The 18,062-nt window shown below is 52.0% G+C and overlaps 1 protein-coding gene across 1 annotated transcript in view; it reads left to right on the forward strand.

Annotated features, from left to right (window-relative positions):
- Positions 1 to 18,062, forward strand: part of LOC118380287 (protein diaphanous homolog 1-like) — a 75,864-nt gene that overhangs the window by 30,790 nt on the left and 27,012 nt on the right. Inside the window, exons 2-9 of the mRNA XM_052487004.1 lie at positions 494 to 520; positions 1,414 to 1,575; positions 2,419 to 2,520; positions 2,631 to 2,845; positions 2,963 to 3,166; positions 6,607 to 6,823; positions 7,007 to 7,125; positions 8,185 to 8,301. Coding sequence (XP_052342964.1) covers positions 494 to 520; positions 1,414 to 1,575; positions 2,419 to 2,520; positions 2,631 to 2,845; positions 2,963 to 3,166; positions 6,607 to 6,823; positions 7,007 to 7,125; positions 8,185 to 8,301 — 1,163 coding nt within the window. The remainder of the gene's footprint in view (positions 1 to 493; positions 521 to 1,413; positions 1,576 to 2,418; positions 2,521 to 2,630; positions 2,846 to 2,962; positions 3,167 to 6,606; positions 6,824 to 7,006; positions 7,126 to 8,184; positions 8,302 to 18,062) is intronic.

Below are 18,062 nucleotides of genomic sequence, written 5' to 3' on the forward strand. Positions count from 1 at the left end.
ACGTGAGATGCTGCCATCACCAGGACATTAATTGGTGTAGCCTGCCACCTTGTGGCAAAAATGTGCAGGTGCAAATGTATTGTGTTTCTGCCATAAAATCTGGAATCTTACAATATCAATCCCTGTCTGTTAGAAAGTTTCAGATGATCCATAACTTGATACCAGAGGAATTAGTGAGCTAATCTACATATACATGTTGTATATTGATCCAGTGTGATGTGTAACAGTCAGTTCTTACTGAAGTGATCTTGTAGAGTGATTGTGATCTATCTGTAGCCTACATTCCCCTCTGCTCCTGTGATCAATGCTTAATAATGACCTCGTAGAGATTATCCAGCCTAATCCTAATTCATCCTTTCATCTCTCCCTCCCGTTTTCTCCCCATCTACCTCATTGTCCCTCTTTTCTCCTGTTTGATCTCCCCATTTCTTTCTCCTCCTCCTATCTGTCTTTCCCTCATCCTCCCATCCTTCCCCCACTCCCCTCTGTACAGAATATCAAACGGCTGTTTCCTGATGAGGTAGGTTGTGTGGATCCAACATTATCTCAGTGATCTGATTCTTGGTTGCATCTCATCTCACCCTACCCTGTAGCCAACTTCCAACCCCCTGCCCCTCCAACACTAACACCCCATAATATCCCCACTACAGTCCCTGGTTCGAATCCAGGCTGGTTTTTGGGAGTCCCATAGGGCAATGCACAATTGCGTTTGGGGGGAGGGGGGGGGTTACTAAGATATTATTTTAGTAATTGGGTATGATTAGCTCTTGCAAATGGCTTGCCAGCTACCTGTGTTTGTGAACATAGCACGTCCCTAACCTTAATGGGTCATCATCCATGCTTCACACAGCTCCTGTGTCATTGTGCAGCTACTTACCAGTGCTCTGGTGTCCCTGCGCTGTCATCTTCACACTAACAGCAGCTACACAGGCAATAATTAGTGTTTTATTCTGTGCAATAATTAGTGTTGTACTCTGTACAATAATTAGTGTTGTACTCTGTACAATAATTAGTGTTGTACTCTGTACACTAGAATGAGATGGAGGATCAGATTACCTTGTCATCTGTTTGGAGGAAACTGGGATGTTCATGATTTCACTCTGATCAAATCAAAATCAAATCAAATTTGATTTATATAGCCCTTCGTACATCAGCTGATATCTCAAAGTGCTGTACTGATCCTGTTTCATCTTGTTCACACATGAATGGAGCTCTCTGTCAGCTCCAGCCAAGGTGTTTCAGAGTGATGTTTAGTCGTCCATGATGTCTGAACATCCACTGGAGTCTGATGCCCAATCCCAAATCAACTCTGACCTTGCCCTGACCTCTCCAATCCAAGAGGTCAGGTTGATCTGGAATTACCCTAATATGACCCTGCGTGACCTCTGACCCCTGGCATTTGACCCCCTGCAGTTGGAGCGTTTCACCAGTATGAGGATGAAGAAAGACAAGGAGAAGCCTCATGCTCCTGCACAGCGCCACTCCAGCACTGCCCACTACGAGGTGCCTGCCCAGGAGGCCATGCTGCACGACCACCCTGACGAATACGTTCTGGAACTCTTCGAACAGATGCTGGTGAGAGAGAGGGTTAAACACAGAGATGCTGGTGAGAGAGAGGGTTAAATAGAGATGCTGGTGAGAGAGAGGGTTAAATAGAGATGCTGGTGAGAGAGAGGGTTAAACACAGAGATGCTGGTGAGAGAGAGGGTTAAACACAGAGATGCTGGTGAGAGAGAGGGTTAAACACAGAGATGCTGGTGAGAGAGAGGGTTAAATAGAGATGCTGGTGAGAGAGAGGGTTAAACACAGAGATGCTGGTGAGAGAGAGGGTTAAACACAGAGATGCTGGTGAGAGAGAGGGGTAAACACAGAGATACTGGTGAGAGAGAGGGGTAAACACAGAGATGCTGGTGAGAAAGAGGGTTAAACACAGAGATGCTGGCGAGAGAGGGTTAAACACAGAGATGCTGGTGAGAGAGAGGGTTAAACACAGAGATGCTGGTGAGAGAGAGGGTTAAACACAGAGATGCTGGTGAGAGAGAGGGTTAAACACAGAGATACTGACTCGGTAGAGGCTGGTGAGAGAGAGGGTTAAACACAGAGCTACTGGTGAGAGAGAGGGTTAAACGCAGAGATGCTGGTGAGAGAGAGGGTTAAACACAGAGATACTGACTCGGTAGAGGCTGGTGAGAGAGAGGGTTAAACACAGAGATGCTGGTGAGAGAGAGGGTTAAACACAGAGATGCTGGTGAGAGAGAGGGTTAAACACAGAGATGCTGGTGAGAGAGAGGGTTAAACATGGAGATACTGACTCGGTAGAGGCTGGTGAGAGAGAGAAAGGATAAGGATGTGTATGAGTGTGGACCAAGCGTGTGTGAACTGTAGGTTGTTGTGGGATGCTCACTCTACGACCCCCAGGTGGATATGAACCTGAATGACGAGAAGCAGCGGCCTCTGCGGGCGAAAGACATCTCCATCAAACGAGAGATGGTTTCCCAGTACCTCCACACATCCAAAGCTGTGAGTAACAAAAGCTGTGTTACTGGGATAACATCCGTATAGCAGTAGACTTAGGACAGCGGTAACCTGTCCTCTCTATGCCCAATGTACCAATACCACGGGGGTGATAGGGTCAGAGCCAGAAGGAGTGTTCCAGGTCAGCCATGATGTACATCCAGGAGTTGAGGATGGAGCCCAGAGACACACAGCTCCTGGGCTGTCTGGAGTCTCTCCGTGTCTCCCTCAACAACAACCCTGTCAGCTGGGTGCAGAACTTTGGAGACGAGGGCCTGGCTCTGCTGCTCAACATCATGAGGAAGATCCAAGAGGAGAAGGATGAGTACCCGTAAGATATCCACACCCTCGTACGCCGTGGCCTTCTGCAGTCGATGTGCTAGTCCCCTGTTTCGTATGTCAACCCTTGCCCATGCAGTAATGCACCTTCACCTTTCCTGTCGTATAGGAATATGGGTGTGAAGTGTCAACACGAGATTGTGCGCTGTCTCAAAGCCTTCATGAACAACAAGTATGGTCTGAAGGCCATGTTGACGTCTGCCGAGGGCATCCCTCTGCTGGTCCGAGCCATCAACCCCCGGGTCCCTCACATGATGGTGGATGTGGTCAAACTGCTCTCGGCCATCTGCATCCTGGAACACCCTGACAACCTGTACGTACGTGTGTGTGTGTGTGTACAAAACATTAAGAACACCTGATCTTTCCATGACATAGACTGACCAGGTGAATCCAGGTGAAATAAGCTATGATCCCTTATTGATGTCACTTAGATGGAGGGAGAGGAGACAGGTTAAAGAAGCTATGATCCCTTATTGATGTCACTTAGATGGAGGGAGAGGAGACAGGTTAAAGAAGCTATGATCCCTTATTGATGTCACTTAGATGGAGGGAGAGGAGACAGGTTAAAGAAGCTATGATCCCTTATTGATGTCACTTAGATGGAGGGAGAGGAGACGGGTTAAAGAAGCTATGATCCCTTATTGATGTCACTTAGATGGAGGGAGAGGAGACAGGTTAAAGAAGCTATGATCCCTTATTGATGTCACTTAGATGGAGGGAGAGGAGACAGGTTAAATAAGCTATGATCCCTTATTGATGTCACTTAGATGGAGGGGAGGAGACAGGTTAAAGAAGCTGTGATCCCTTATTGATGTCACTTAGATGGAGGGGAGGAGACAGGTTAAAGAAGCTATGATCCCTTATTGATGTCACTTAGATGGAGGGAGAGGAGACAGGTTAAAGAAGCTATGATCCCTTATTGATGTCACTTAGATGGAGGGAGAGGAGACAGGTTAAAGAAGCTATGATCCCTTATTGATGTCACTTAGATGGAGGGAGAGGAGACAGGTTAAAGAAGCTATGATCCCTTATTGATGTCACTTAGATGGAGGGAGAGGAGACGGGTTAAAGAAGCTATGATCCCTTATTGATGTCACTTAGATGGAGGGAGAGGAGACAGGTTAAATAAGCTATGATCCCTTATTGATGTCACTTAGATGGAGGGGAGGAGACAGGTTAAAGAAGCTGTGATCCCTTATTGATGTCACTTAGATGGAGGGGAGGAGACAGGTTAAAGAAGCTGTGATCCCTTATTGATGTCACTTAGATGGAGGGGAGGAGACAGGTTAAAGAAGCTGTGATCCCTTATTGACGTCACTTAGATGGAGGGGAGGAGACAGGTTAAAGAAGCTATGATCCCTTATTGATGTCACTTAGATGGAGGGGGAGGAGACAGGTTAAAGAAGCTGTGATCCCTTATTGATGTCACTTAGATGGAGGGGAGGAGACAGGTTAAAGAAGCTGTGATCCCTTATTGACGTCACTTAGATGGAGGGGAGGAGACAGGTTAAAGAAGCTGTGATCCCTTATTGATGTCACTTAGATGGAGGGGAGGAGACAGGTTAAATACATATTTTTAAGCCTTGAGAAAATTGAGACCTGTATTGTGTTTGTGTGCCATTCAGAGGGTGAATGTGCAAGATACAATATAGAAGTGCTTTTGAACAGGGTATGGTAGTAGGTGCCAGTTTGTGTCAAGAACTGCAATGATGGAGGGTTCTTCACGCTCAACAGTTTCCTGTGTGTATCAAGAATTGTCCTCCAGCAAACTTGACACAACTGTGGGAAGCATTGGAGTCAACATTTTTACATTACATTTACATTTAAGTCATTTAGCAGACGCTCTTATCCAGAGCGACTTACAAATTGGTGCATACACCTTATGACAACCAGTGGAACAGCCACTTGCATCTAAATCTTGTTGGGGGAGGGGAGAAGGATTACCTACCCTTACTTACCCTATCCTAGGTATTCCTTGAAGAGGTGGGGTTTCAGGTGTCTCCGGAAGGTGGTGATTGACTCCGCTGTCCTGGCGTCGTGAGGGAGTTTGTTCCACCATTGGGGGCCAGAGCAGCGAACAGTTTTGACTGGGCTGAGCGGGAACTGTACTTCCTCAGTGGTAGGGAGGCGAGCAGGCCAGAGGTGGATGAACGCAGTGCCCTTGTTTGGGTGTAGGGCCTGATCAGAGCCTGGAGGTACTGAGGTGCCGTTCCCCTCACAGCTCCGTGGCGAGCACCATGGTCTTGTAGCGGATGCGAGCTTCAGCTGGAAGCCAGTGGAGAGAGCGGAGGAGCGGGGTGACGTGAGAGAACTTGGGAAGGTTGAACACCAGACGGGCTGCGGCGTTCTGGATGAGTTGTAGGGGTTTAATGGCACAGGCAGGGAGCCCAGCCAACAGCGAGTTGCAGTAATCAAGACGGGAGATGACAAGTGCCTGGATTAGGACCTGCGCCGCTTCCTGTGTGAGGCAGGGTCGTACTCTGCGGATGTTGTAGAGCATGAACCTACAGGAACGGGACACCGCCTTGATGTTAGTTGAGAACGTCAGGGTGTTGTCCAGGATCACGCCAAGGTTCTTAGCGCTCTGGGAGGAGGACACAATGGAGTTGTCAACCGTGATGGCGAGATCATGGAACGGGCAGTCCTTCCCGGGAGGAAGAGGAGCTCCGTCTTGCTGAGGTTCAGCTTGAGGTGGTGATCCGTCATCCACACTGATATGTCTGCCAGACATGCAGAGATGCGATTCGCCACCTGGTCATCAGAAGGGGGAAAGGAGAAGATTAATTGTGTGTCGTCTGCATAGCAATGATAGGAGAGACCATGTGAGGTTATGACAGAGCCAAGTGACTTGGTGTATAGCGAGAATAAGAGAGGGCCTAGAACAGAGCCCTGGGGGACACCAGTGGTGAGAGCGCGTGGTGAGGAGACAGATTCTCGCCACGCCACCTGGTAGGAGCGACCTGTCAGGTAGGACGAATCAAGCGTGGGCCGCGCCGGAGATGCCCAACTCGGAGAGGGTGGAGAGGAGGATCTGATGGTTCACAGTATCGAAGGCAGCCGATAGGTCTAGAAGGATGAGAGCAGAGGAGAGAGAGTTAGCTTTAGCAGTGCGGAGCGCCTCCGTGATACAGAGAAGAGCAGTCTCAGTTGAATGACTAGTCTTGAAACCTGACTGGTTTGGATCAAGAAGGTCATTCTGAGAGAGATAGCGGTAGAGCTGGCCAAGGACGGCACGCTCAAGAGTTTTGGAGAGAAAAGAGAGAAGGGATACTGGTCTGTAGTTGTTGACATCGGAGGGATCGAGTGTAGGTTTTTTCAGAAGGGGTGCAACTCTCGCTCTCTTGAAGACGGGAGGGACGTAGCCAGCGGTCAGGGATGAGTTGATGAGCGAGGTGAGGTAAGGGAGAAGGTCTCCGGAAATGGTCTGGAGAAGAGGGAGGGGATAGGGTCAAGCGGGCAGGTTGTTGGGCGGCCGGCCGTCACAAGACGCCTCTGAGATTTCATCTGGAGAGAGAGGGGAGAAAGAGGTCAGAGCATAGGGTAGGGCAGTGTGAGCAGAACCAGCGGTGTCGTTTGGGCCAGCATCCCTGTGGAACACTTGACACCTTGTAGAGTTCATGTCCTGATGAGTTGAGGCTGTTCTGAAGGCAAAAGGGGGTGCAACTCCATATTGGGAAGCTGTTCTTAATCTTTTGTATAATCTGTGTGTGTGTGTGAGTTTCCAAGTGTATTAATGTGTGTGACTCCCTGTAGTCATGAGCGTGTTCTGGAGGCTATCACTGAGGAGGCAGAGAAGCAGGACATTGAGAGGTTTCAGCCACTCCTCTCTGGTATGAACAAGCCCAACATCGGCCTGAAGAATGGCTGTATGCAACTCATCAACGCTCTCATCAGTCGAGGAGAAGAGCTGGACTACAGGATCCACATCCGCTCAGAACTGCTGAGACTGGGCCTACGAGACCTGCTGACGGTGAGACACACACACACACACACACACACACACACACACACACACACACACACACACACACACACACACACACACACACTAACTCACTCTCAAACTTACTCTGAACCATTGGAAACTGATGTTTACCTTGATGTTCAGAAGTATGGTGATTTGTATTGACCCTCCTTTCCGTCTCTCCTGTAGGAGATTCGGACCATAGAGAATGAGGAGCTGAGGGTGCAGCTCAGTGTTTTTGACGACCAGGCTGAGGATGATTCTGAAGAACTCCAGGCCCGCCTCAATGACGTGCGCGTTGAGATGGAATATCCTTCCTCTTCAGGGAGGCTCAAATCGTCCCTCTATATAGGGCAGCTTGTTCAGCTGTCTCAGTGACAGGAGTTTATTGTATGGCTGTATCAAATAGCACCTTATTCCCTGTAACGTCCTGCTGTTTATCAGGGCCTTTAGTGCCCTAATAAGGAATGGGGTGCCTTCTTAAGTTAGCCCCCCCTATTACACAGGAAGTCACTGTCCTCTAATGTTCATTCCTTTGTTTCACCACCAGGTGGCTCCAAGGTGCCATCTTTTCTCACACAAAGCACAAGCATTTCCACAGTGATTTTCTTTTACCTTGATTGACTTGGTTCTGGCACATTTGGTCACGGTTCATTCCTTATTAGTTTATAACTATCATTTGATCAAAAAACGTGTTGTATCAAACTGTTAAACAGCTTTGAGCTCTTAGGATTTTACATTTGTATATTATTTCATGTACATTGATAACTGCACATACATCATCCTCTGTGTGTCCTCCTCTGTGTGTCCTCCTCTGTGTGTCCTCCTCTGTGTGCCCTCCTCTGTGTGTCCTCCTCTGTGTGTCCTCCTCTGTGTGTCCTCCTCTGTGTGTCCTCCTCTGTGTGTCCTCCTCTGTGTGTCCTCCTCTGTGTGTCCTCCTCTGTGTGCCCTCCTCTGCGTGTCCTCCTCTGCGTGTCCTCCTCTGCGTGCCCTCCTCTGCGTGCCCTCCTCTGTGTGCCCTCCTCTGTGTGCCCTCCTCTGTGTGCCCTCCTCTGCGTGCCCTCCTCTGCGTCCCCTCCTCTGCGTCCCCTCCTCTGCGTGCCCTCCTCTCGTGCCCTCCTCTGCGTGCCCTCCTCTGCGTGTCCTCCTCTGCGTGCCCTCCTCTGCGTGCCCTCCTCTGCGTGCCCTCCTCTGCGTCCCCTCCTCTGCGTGCCCTCCTCTGCGTGCCCTCCTCTGCGTGCCCTCCTCTGCGTCGTCCCCTCTTCTCATTGAATGATCAAATTTGTTGTACTAGGGTAAATTGAGACTGAAGTATGTATGTTCCATTGACCCCTCATGCGGTTGTTGTCCTTAATGTGTGGTCCTACTGACGTGATGGAGGTGTTCCAGATCGTGATGAACACCGTCAAAGACTCCAAGGCTGAAACACACTTACTGTCTCTGATGCAGCACTTGCTGCTGATCCGCAACGACTACATGGTCAGGTAAGGGAAAGGACGTACACACACACACACACACACACACACACACACACACACACACACACACACACACACACACACACACACACACACACACACACACACACACACACACACACACCAGGAGCCGACAATGTGAAAATTCTGTTCTCGTGCCCTTGAGCAAGGCACTTATTGCTCGAGGGACGCCAGCAAAATGGCTGTCCCTGGCAATTTCCCCGCTCTCCGATTTCCAATTCACACAAGTACACACACCAATAACCTTTACTCTGACCCTGGCCTTCTGTCTCTGCTCTACCACCATGTGACTCAGAATAGATGTAATGACCTGGAGGCAACCTTTTCTCTCGCTCTCTCGATCTGTCTCGCTCTCTCGATCTGTCTCTCTCTCTCGATCTGTCTCTCGCTCTCTCGATCTGTCTCTCGCTCTCTCGATCTGTCTCTCGCTCTCTCGATCTGTCTCTCGCTCTCTCGATCTGTCTCTCGCTCTCTCGATCTGTCTCTCGCTCTCTCGATCTGTCTCTCGCTCTCTCGATCTGTCTCTCGCTCTCTCGATCTGTCTCTCGCTCTCTCGATCTGTCTCTCGCTCTCTCGATCTGTCTCTCGCTCTCTCGATCTGTCTCTCGCTCTCTCGATCTGTCTCTCGCTCTCTCGATCTGTCTCTCGCTCTCTCGATCTGTCTCTCGCTCTCTCGATCTGTCTCTCGCTCTCTCGATCTGTCTCTCGCTCTGTCTCTCTCGATCTGTCTCTCTTGCGCTCTCTCGATCTGTCTCTCTCGCGCTCTCTCGATCTGTCTCTCGCTCTCTCTCGATCTGGCTCTCTCTCGATCTGTCTCTCTCGCTCTCTCTCGATCTGTCTCTCTCGCTCTCTCTCGATCTGTCTCTCTCGCTCTCTCTCGATCTGTCGCTCTCGCTCTCTCGCTCGCTCTCGCTCTCTCTCGCTCTCTCTCGATCTGTCGCTCTCGCTCTCTCGCTCTCTCTCTCTCTCGCTCTCTCTCGATCTGTCTCTCGATCTGTCTCTCTCTCTCTCAATCTGTCTCTCTCTCTCTCTCTCTCTCTCAATCTGTCTCTCTCTCTCTCTCTCGATCTGGCTCTCTCTCGATCTGGCTCTCTCTCGATCTGTCTCTCTCTCTCGATCTGTCTCTCTCTCTCTCTCGATCTGTCTCTCTCTCTCTCTCGATCTGTCTCTCGATCTGTCTCTCTCTCTCTCGATCTGTCTCTCGATCTGTCTCTCTCGATCTGTCTCTCTCGATCTGTCTCTCTCTCTCTCGATCTGTCTCTCTCTCTCTCGATCTGTCTCTCTCTCTCTCGATCTGTCTCTCTCTCTCTCGATCTGTCTCTCTCTCTCGATCTGTCTCTCTCTCTCTCTCGATCTGTCTCTCGATCTGTCTCTCTCTCTCTCTCGATCTGTCTCTCGATCTGTCCCTCTCTCTCTCGATCTGTCTCTCTCTCTCTCGATCTGTCTCTCTCGATCTGTCTCTCTCTCTCTCGATCTGTCTCTCTCTCGATCTGTCTCTCTCTCTCTCGATCTGTCTCTCTCTCTCTCTCGATCTGTCTCTCTCTCTCTCTCTGATCTGTCTCTCTCTCTCTCTCTCGATCTGTCTCTCTCTCTCTCTCGATCTGTCTCTCTCTCTCGATCTGTCTCTCCATCTCTCTCTCTCTCTCTCGATCTCTCTCTCTCTCTCTCTCTCTCTCGATCTGTCTCTCTCTCTCTCTCTCTCTCGATCTCTCTCTCTCTCTCTCTCTCTCTCGATCTGTCTCTCTCTCTCTCTCTCTCTCGATCTGTCTCTCTCTCTCTCTCTCTCGATCTGTCTCTCTCTCTCTCTCTCTCGATCTGTCTCTCTCTCTCTCTCTCTCTCGATCTGTCTCTCTCTCTCTCTCTCTCTCTCTCGATCTGTCTCTCTCTCTCTCGATCTGTCTCTCTCTCTCTCTCTCTCGATCTGTCTCGATCTGTCTCTCTCTCGATCTGTCTCGATCTGTCTCTCTCTCGATCTGTCTCTCTCTCTCTCTCTCTCGATCTGTCTCTCTCTCTCTCTCTCTCGATCTGTCTCTCTCTCTCTCTCTCTCGATCTGTCTCTCTCTCTCTCTCTCGCTCTGTCTCTCTCTCTCTCTCTCTCTCTCTGTCTCTCTCTCTCTCTCTCTCTCGATCTGTCTCTCTCTCTCTCTCTCTCTCTCGATCTGTCTCTCTCTCTCGATCTGTCTCTCTCTCTCTCTCTCTCTCTCGATCTGGCTCTCTCTCTCGATCTGGCTCTCTCTCTCGATCTGGCTCTCTCTCGATCTGGCTCTCTCTCTCGATCTGGCTCTCTCTCGATCTGGCTCTCTCTCTCTCTCTCTCTCTCTCGATCTGGCTCTCTCTCGATCTGGCTCTCTCTCTCTCTCTCTCTCTCTCTCTCGATCTGGCTCTCTCTCTCTCGATCTGGCTCTCTCTCTCTCTCGATCTGGCTCTCTCTCTCTCTCGATCTGGCTCTCTCTCTCTCTCGATCTGGCTCTCTCTCTCTCTCGATCTGGCTCTCTCTCTCTCTCGATCTGGCTCTCTCTCTCTCTCGATCTGGCTCTCTCTCTCTCTCTATCTGGCTCTCTCTCTCTCTCGATCTGGCTCTCTCTCTCTCTCGATCTGGCTCTCTCTCTCTCTCGATCTGGCTCTCTCTCTCTCGATCTGTCTCTCTCTCTCGATCTGGCTCTCTCTCTCGATCTGGCTCTCTCTGGCTCTCTCTAGATCTGGCTCTCTCTGTCTCTCTCTCTCTCTCTCTCTCTCGATCTGGCTCTCTCTCGATCTGGCTCTCTCTCTCGATCTGGCTCTCTCTCTCTCTCTGATCTGCTCTCTCTCTCTCGATCTGGCTCTCTCTCTCTCGATCTGGCTCTCTCTCTCTCGATCTGGCTCTCTCTCTCTCGATCTGGCTCTGGCTCTCTCTGGCTAGATCTGGCTCTCTCTGGCTCTCTCTAGATCTGGCTCTCTCTGGCTAGATCTGGCTCTCTCTGGCTCTCTCTAGATCTGGCTCTCTCTGGCTCTCTCTAGATCTGGCTCTCTCTGGCTCTCTCTCGATCTGGCTCTCTCTGGCTCTCTCTCGATCTGGCTCTCTCTCTCGATCTGGCTCTCTCTCTCGATCTGGCTCTCTCTGGCTCTCTCTAGATCTGTCTCTCTCTGTCTCTCTCTCTCTCTCTCTCGATCTGGCTCTCTCTCTCGATCTGGCTCTCTCTCTCGATCTGGCTCTCTCTCTCTCGATCTGGCTCTCTCTCTCTCGATCTGGCTCTCTCTCTCTCGATCTGGCTCTCTCTCTCTCGATCTGGCTCTCTCTCTCTCGATCTGGCTCTCTCTCTCTTGATCTGGCTCTCTCTCTCTCGATCTGGCTCTCTCTGGCTCTCTCTAGATCTGGCTCTCTCTGGCTCTCTCTAGATCTGGCTCTCTCTGGCTAGATCTGGCTCTCTCTGGCTCTCTCTAGATCTGGCTCTCTCTGTCTCGATCTGGCTCTCTCTGGCTCTCTCTCGATCTGGCTCTCTCTGGCTCTCTCTCGATCTGGCTCTCTCTGGCTCTCTCGATCTGGCTCTCTCTGGCTCTCTCTCGATCTGGCTCTCTCTGGCTCTCTCTCGATCTGGCTCTCTCTCTCTAGATCTGGCTCTCTCTGGCTCTCTCTCTCTAGATCTGGCTCTCTCTGGCTCTCTCTCTAGATCTGGCTCTCTCTGGCTCTCTCTCGATCTGGCTCTCTCTGGCTCTCTCTCGATCTGGCTCTCTCTCGATCTGTCTCTCTCTCTCTCTCTCTCGATCTGGCTCTCTCTCTCTCGATCTGGCTCTCTCTCTCTCGATCTGGCTCTCTCTCTCTCGATCTGGCTCTCTCTCTCTCGATCTGGCTCTCTCGATCTGGCTCTCTCTCTCTCGATCTGGCTCTCTCTGGCTCTCTCTCGATCTGGCTCTCTCTCGATCTGGCTCTCTCTCGATCTGGCTCTCTCTCTCTCTCGATCTGGCTCTCTCTTGATCTGTCTCTCTCTTGATCTGTCTCTCTCTTGATCTGTCTCTCTCTCTCTCTCTCTCTCTCTCTCGATCTGGCTCTCTCTCGATCTGGCTCTCTCTAGATCTGGCTCTCTCTGGCTCTCTCTAGATCTGGCTCTCTCTGGCTAGATCTGGCTCTCTCTGGCTCTCTCTAGATCTGGCTCTCTCTGGCTAGATCTGGCTCTCTCTGGCTCTCTCTAGATCTGGCTCTCTCTGGCTCTCTCTAGATCTGGCTCTCTCTGGCTCTCTCTCGATCTGGCTCTCTCTGGCTCTCTCTCGATCTGGCTCTCTCTGGCTCTCTCTCGATCTGGCTCTCTCTGGCTCTCTCTCGATCTGGCTCTCTCTCTCTAGATCTGGCTCTCTCTGGCTCTCTCTCTCTCTAGATCTGGCTCTCTCTAGATCTGGCTCTCTCTGGCTCTCTCTAGATCTGGCTCTCTCTCGATCTGGCTCTCTCTCGATCTGGCTCTCTCTCGATCTGGCTCTCTCTCTCTCTCTCTCGATCTGGCTCTCTCTCTCTCGCTCTGGCTCTCTCTCTCTCGATCTGGCTCTCTCTCTCTCGATCTGGCTCTCTCTCTCTCGATCTGGCTCTCTCGATCTGGCTCTCTCTCGATCTGGCTCTCTCTGGCTCTCTCTCGATCTGGCTCTCTCTCGATCTGGCTCTCTCTCGATCTGGCTCTCTCTCTCTCTCGATCTGGCTCTCTCTTGATCTGTCTCTCTCTTGATCTGTCTCTCTCTTGATCTGTCTCTCTCTCTCTCTCTCTCTCTCTCTCGATCTGGCTCTCTCTCGATCTGGCTCTCTCTCGATCTGGCTCTCTCTCGATCTGGCTCTTGCTCTCTCGCTCGCTCTGACTCTTGCTCTCTCGCTCGCTCTGGCTCTTGCTCTGGCTCGCTCTCTCGCTCGCTCTGTCTCTTGCACTCTCGCTCGCTCTGTCTCTTGCACTCTCGCTCGCTCTGTCTCTTGCACTCTCGCTCGCTCTGTCTCTTGCACTCTCGCTCGCTCTGTCTCTTGCACTCTCGCTCGCTCTGTCTCTTGCACTCTCGCTCGCTCTGTCTCTTGCACTCTCGCTCGCTCTGTCTCTTGCACTCTCGCTCGCTCTGTCTCTTGCACTCTCGCTCGCTCTGTCTCTTGCACTCTCGCTCGCTCTGTCTCTTGCACTCTCGCTCGCTCTGTCTCTTGCACTCTCGCTCTCTCTGGCTCTCTCTAGATCTGGCTCTCTCTGGCTCTCTCTCGATCTGGCTCTCTCTCTCTCTCGATCTGGCTCTCTCTCGATCTGGCTCTCTCTCGATCTGTCTCTCTCTTGATCTGTCTCTCTCTTGATCTGTCTCTCTCTTGTTCTCTCTCTCTCTCGATCTGTCTCTCTCTCTCTCTCTCTCGATCTGGCTCTCTCTCGATCTGGCTCTCTCTCGATCTGGCTCTCTCTCGATCTGGCTCGCTCTGGCTCTTGCTCTCTCGCTCGCTCTGACTCTTGCTCTCTCGCTCGCTCTGGCTCTTGCTCTGGCTCGCTCTCTCGCTCGCTCTGTCTCTTGCACTCTCGCTCGCTCTGTCTCTTGCACTCTCGCTCGCTCTGTCTCTTGCACTCTCGCTCGCTCTGTCTCTTGCACTCTCGCTCGCTCTGTCTCTTGCACTCTCGCTCGCTCTGTCTCTTGCACTCTCGCTCGCTCTGTCTCTTGCACTCTCGCTCGCTCTGTCTCTTGCACTCTCGCTCGCTCTGTCTCTTGCACTCTCGCTCGCTCTGTCTCTTGCTCTCTCGCTCGCTCTGTCTCTTGCTCTCTCGCTCGCTCTGTCTCTTGCTCTCTCGCTCGCTCTGTCTCTTGCTCTCTCGCTCGCTCTGTCTCTTGCTCTCTCGCTCGCTCTGTCTCTTGCTCTCTCGCTCGCTCTGTCTCTTGCTCTCTCGCTCGCTCTGTCTCTTGCTCTCTCGCTCGCTCTGTCTCTTGCTCGCTCTCTCGCTCGCTCTGTCTCTTGCTCGCTCTGTCTCTTGCTCGCTCTCTCGCTCGCTCTGTCTCTTGCTCGCTCTCTCGCTCGCTCTGTCTCTTGCTCGCTCTCTCGCTCGCTCTGTCTCTTGCTCGCTCTCTCGCTCGCTCTGTCTCTTGCTCGCTCTCTCGCTCGCTCTGTCTCTTGCTCGCTCTCTCGCTCGCTCTGTCTCTTGCTCGCTCTCTCGCTCGCTCTGTCTCTTGCTCGCTCTCTCGCTCGCTCTGTCTCTTGCTCGCTCTCTCGCTCGCTCTGTCTCTTGCTCGTTCTCTTGCTCGCTCTGTCTCTTGCTCGCTCTCTCGCTCGCTCTGACTCTTGCTCGCTCTCTCGCTCGCTCTGTCTCGCTCTCTCGCTCGCTCTGTCTCGCTCGCTCTGTCTCGCTCGCTCTGTCTCGCTCGCTCTGTCTCGCTCGCTCTGTCTCATGCTCGCTCTGTCTCATGCTCGCTCTCTCGCTCGCTCTCTCGCTCGCTCTCTCGCTCGCTCTCTCGCTCGCTCTCTCTCTCGCGCGCTCTCTCGCGCTCTCTCTCTTGCTCTCTCTCTCGCGCGCTCTCTCTTGCTCTCTCTCTCGCGCGCTCTCTCTTTCTCTTTCTTTCTCTCTCTCTCTCTGTGTTTTTTCAGTACATAAATTCAAAGCTGTGAAATGAATACATGCAAAAGACGCCATTTGAATGGAAATGAGCAGCTTCACCTCTTAGATCCAGAAATATACTCGTGACCCCAGAGACAGATGTGTTTCATTTTGGAGCGAGGGATCAGAGGGGAGTTGTAGAGATATCCGTCACTCACACAGTTTTCTTCTTTCTCTTATTGTCAGTGGTCTTTATTTAGAAGTTTAACTGATGCAGTTTCCTAGAATCACTCACACATACATAGATGATGCAGTTTCCTAGAATCACTCACACATACATAGATGATGCAGTTTCCTAGAATCACTCACACATACATAGATGATGCAGTTTCCTAGAATCACTCACACATACATAGATGATGCAGTTTCCTAGAATCACTCACACATACATAGATGATGCAGTTTCCTAGAATCACTCACACATACATAGATGATGCAGTTTCCTAGAATCACTCACACATACATAGATGATGCAGTTTCCTAGAATCACTCACACATACATAGATGATGCAGTTTCCTAGAATCACTCACACATACATAGATGATGCAGTTTCCTGGAATCACTCACACATACATCGATGATGCAGTTTCCTAGAATCACTCACACATACATAGATGATGCAGTTTCCTGGAATCACTCACACATACATAGATGATGCAGTTTCCTGGAATCACTCACACATACATAGATGATGCAGTTTCCTGGAATCACTCACACATACATAGATGATGCAGTTTCCTAGAATCACTCACACATACATAGATGATGCAGTTTCCTGGAATCACTCACACATACATAGATGATGCAGTTTCCTAGAATCACTCACACATACATAGATGATGCAGTTTCCTAGAATCACTCACACATACATAGATGTGAGTTTAGATGTCAGTGTTTCTGCTCCAGTGTTCCTAGAATGGATTCTGTTGCAGTGCTTTCCCCCTTACCCTCCATCCCCCTCACACTCCATCCCCCTTACACTCCATCCCCCTTACCCTCCATCCCCCTCACACTCCATCCCCCTTACCCTCCATCCCCCTCACCCTCCATCCCCCTTACTCTCCATCCCCCTCACACTCCACCCCCCTTACCCTCCATCCCCCTCACACTCCATCCCCCTTACACTCCATCCCCCTTACCCTCCATCCCCCTTACACTCCATCCCCCTCACACTCCATCCCCTTACCCTCCATCCCCTCACACTCCATCCCCTTACACTCCATCCCCTCACACTCCATCCCCCTTACACTCCATCCCCCTCACCTCCATCCCCTTACACTCCATCCCCCTCACCCTCCATCCCCCTCACCCTCCATCCCCTTACACTCCATCCCCTCACCCTCCATCCCCCTTTACACTCCATCCCCCTCACCCTCCATCCCCCTCACTCTCCATCCCCCTTACCCTCCATCCCCCTCACACTCCATCCCCTTACACTCCATCCCCCTCACCCTCCATCCCCCTTAAACTCCATCCCCCTCACCCTCCATCCCCCTCACCCTCCATCCCCCTTACACTCCATCCCCCTCACCCTCCATCCCCCTTACACTCCATCCCCCTCACACTCCATCCCCCTTACCCTCCATCCCCCTCACCCTCCATCCCCCTCACCCTCCATCCCCCTCACCCTCCATCCCCCTCACCCTCCATCCCCCTCACCCTCCATCCCCCTCACCCTCCATCCCCCTCACCCTCCATCCCCCTCACCCTCCATCCCCCTCACCCTCCATCCCCCTTACACTCCATCCCCCTCACCCTCCATCCCCCTTACCCTCCATCCCCTCACACTCCATCCCCTTACTCTCATCCCCCTTACCCTCCATCCCCCTCACACTCCATCCCCCTCACACTCCATCCCCTCACCCTCCATCCCCCTCACCCTCCTTACTCTCCATCCCCCTTACTCTCCATCCCCCTCACCCTCCATCCCCCTCACCCTCCATCCCCCTCACCCTCCATCCCCCTCACTCTCCATCCCCCTCACTCTCCATCCCCCTCACTCTCCATCCCCCTCACTCTCCATCCCCCTTACTCTCCATCCCCTTACCCTCCATCCCCCTTACTCTCCATCCCCCTTACTCTCCATCCCCTTTACTCTCCATCCCCTTACTCTCCATCCCCTTACTCTCCATCCCCCTTACTCTCCATCCCCTTTACTCTCCATCCCCCTTACTCCCATCCCCTCACTCTCCATCCCCCTCACTCTCCATCCCCCCTCACCCTCCATCCCCTTACTCTCCATCCCCCTCCACCCTCCATCCCCCTTACTCTCCATCCCCTTACTCTCCATCCCCCTTACTCTCCATCCCCCTCACTCTCCATCCCCTTACTCTCCATCCCCTTACTCTCCATCCCCCTACTCTCCATCCCCCTTACTCTCCATCCCCCTTACTCTCCATCCCCCTCACCCTCCATCCCCTTACTCTCCATCCTCCTCACCCTCCATCCCCCTTACTCTCCATCCCCCTTGCTCTCCATCCCCCTTGCTCTCCATCCCCTTGCTCTCCATCCCCTTGCTCTCCATCCCCTTGCTCTCCATCCCCTTGCTCTCCATCCCCTTGCTCTCCATCCCCTTGCTCTCCATCCCCGTGCCCTCCATCCCCCTTGCCCTCATCCCCCTTGCCTCCATCCTGGCTGTGTCCCCTGACCTCCCATCCCCCAGTGCTCTCCATCCCCTTGCTCTCCATCCCCCTTGCTCTCCATCCCCTTGCTCTCCATCCCCCTCGCCCTCCACCTCTCTCAGCCTGGCTGTGTCCCTGAACTCCCCACGTGGCAGTGTCTATGAATCACCTCTCTCAGTCTGGCTGTGTCCCTGACCTCCCCACGTGGCAGTGTCTATGAATCACCTCTCTCAGCCTGGCTGTGTCCCTGACCTCCCCACGTGGCAGTGTCTATGAATCACCTCTCTCCTGCTAACCTCACCCTCCATCCCCCTTCACCCTCCACCTCTCTCAGCCTGGCTGTGTCCCTGACCTCCCCACGTGGCAGTGTCTATGAATCACCTCTCTCCTGCTAACCTCACCCTCCATCCCTCTCACCCTCCACCTCTCTCAGCCTGGCTGTGTCCCTGACCTCCCCACGTGGCAGTGTCTATGAATCACTTCTCTCCTGCTAACCTTACTCTGAACACGATGGAGCTGAACCATGATGGGAGAGAGGAATATTGTTTGTAAATGATAGAG

The sequence above is a fragment of the Oncorhynchus keta genome, chromosome 30 (genome assembly GCF_023373465.1).
Source record: "Oncorhynchus keta strain PuntledgeMale-10-30-2019 chromosome 30, Oket_V2, whole genome shotgun sequence".
NCBI classification, from domain to species: Eukaryota; Metazoa; Chordata; class Actinopteri; order Salmoniformes; family Salmonidae; genus Oncorhynchus; species Oncorhynchus keta.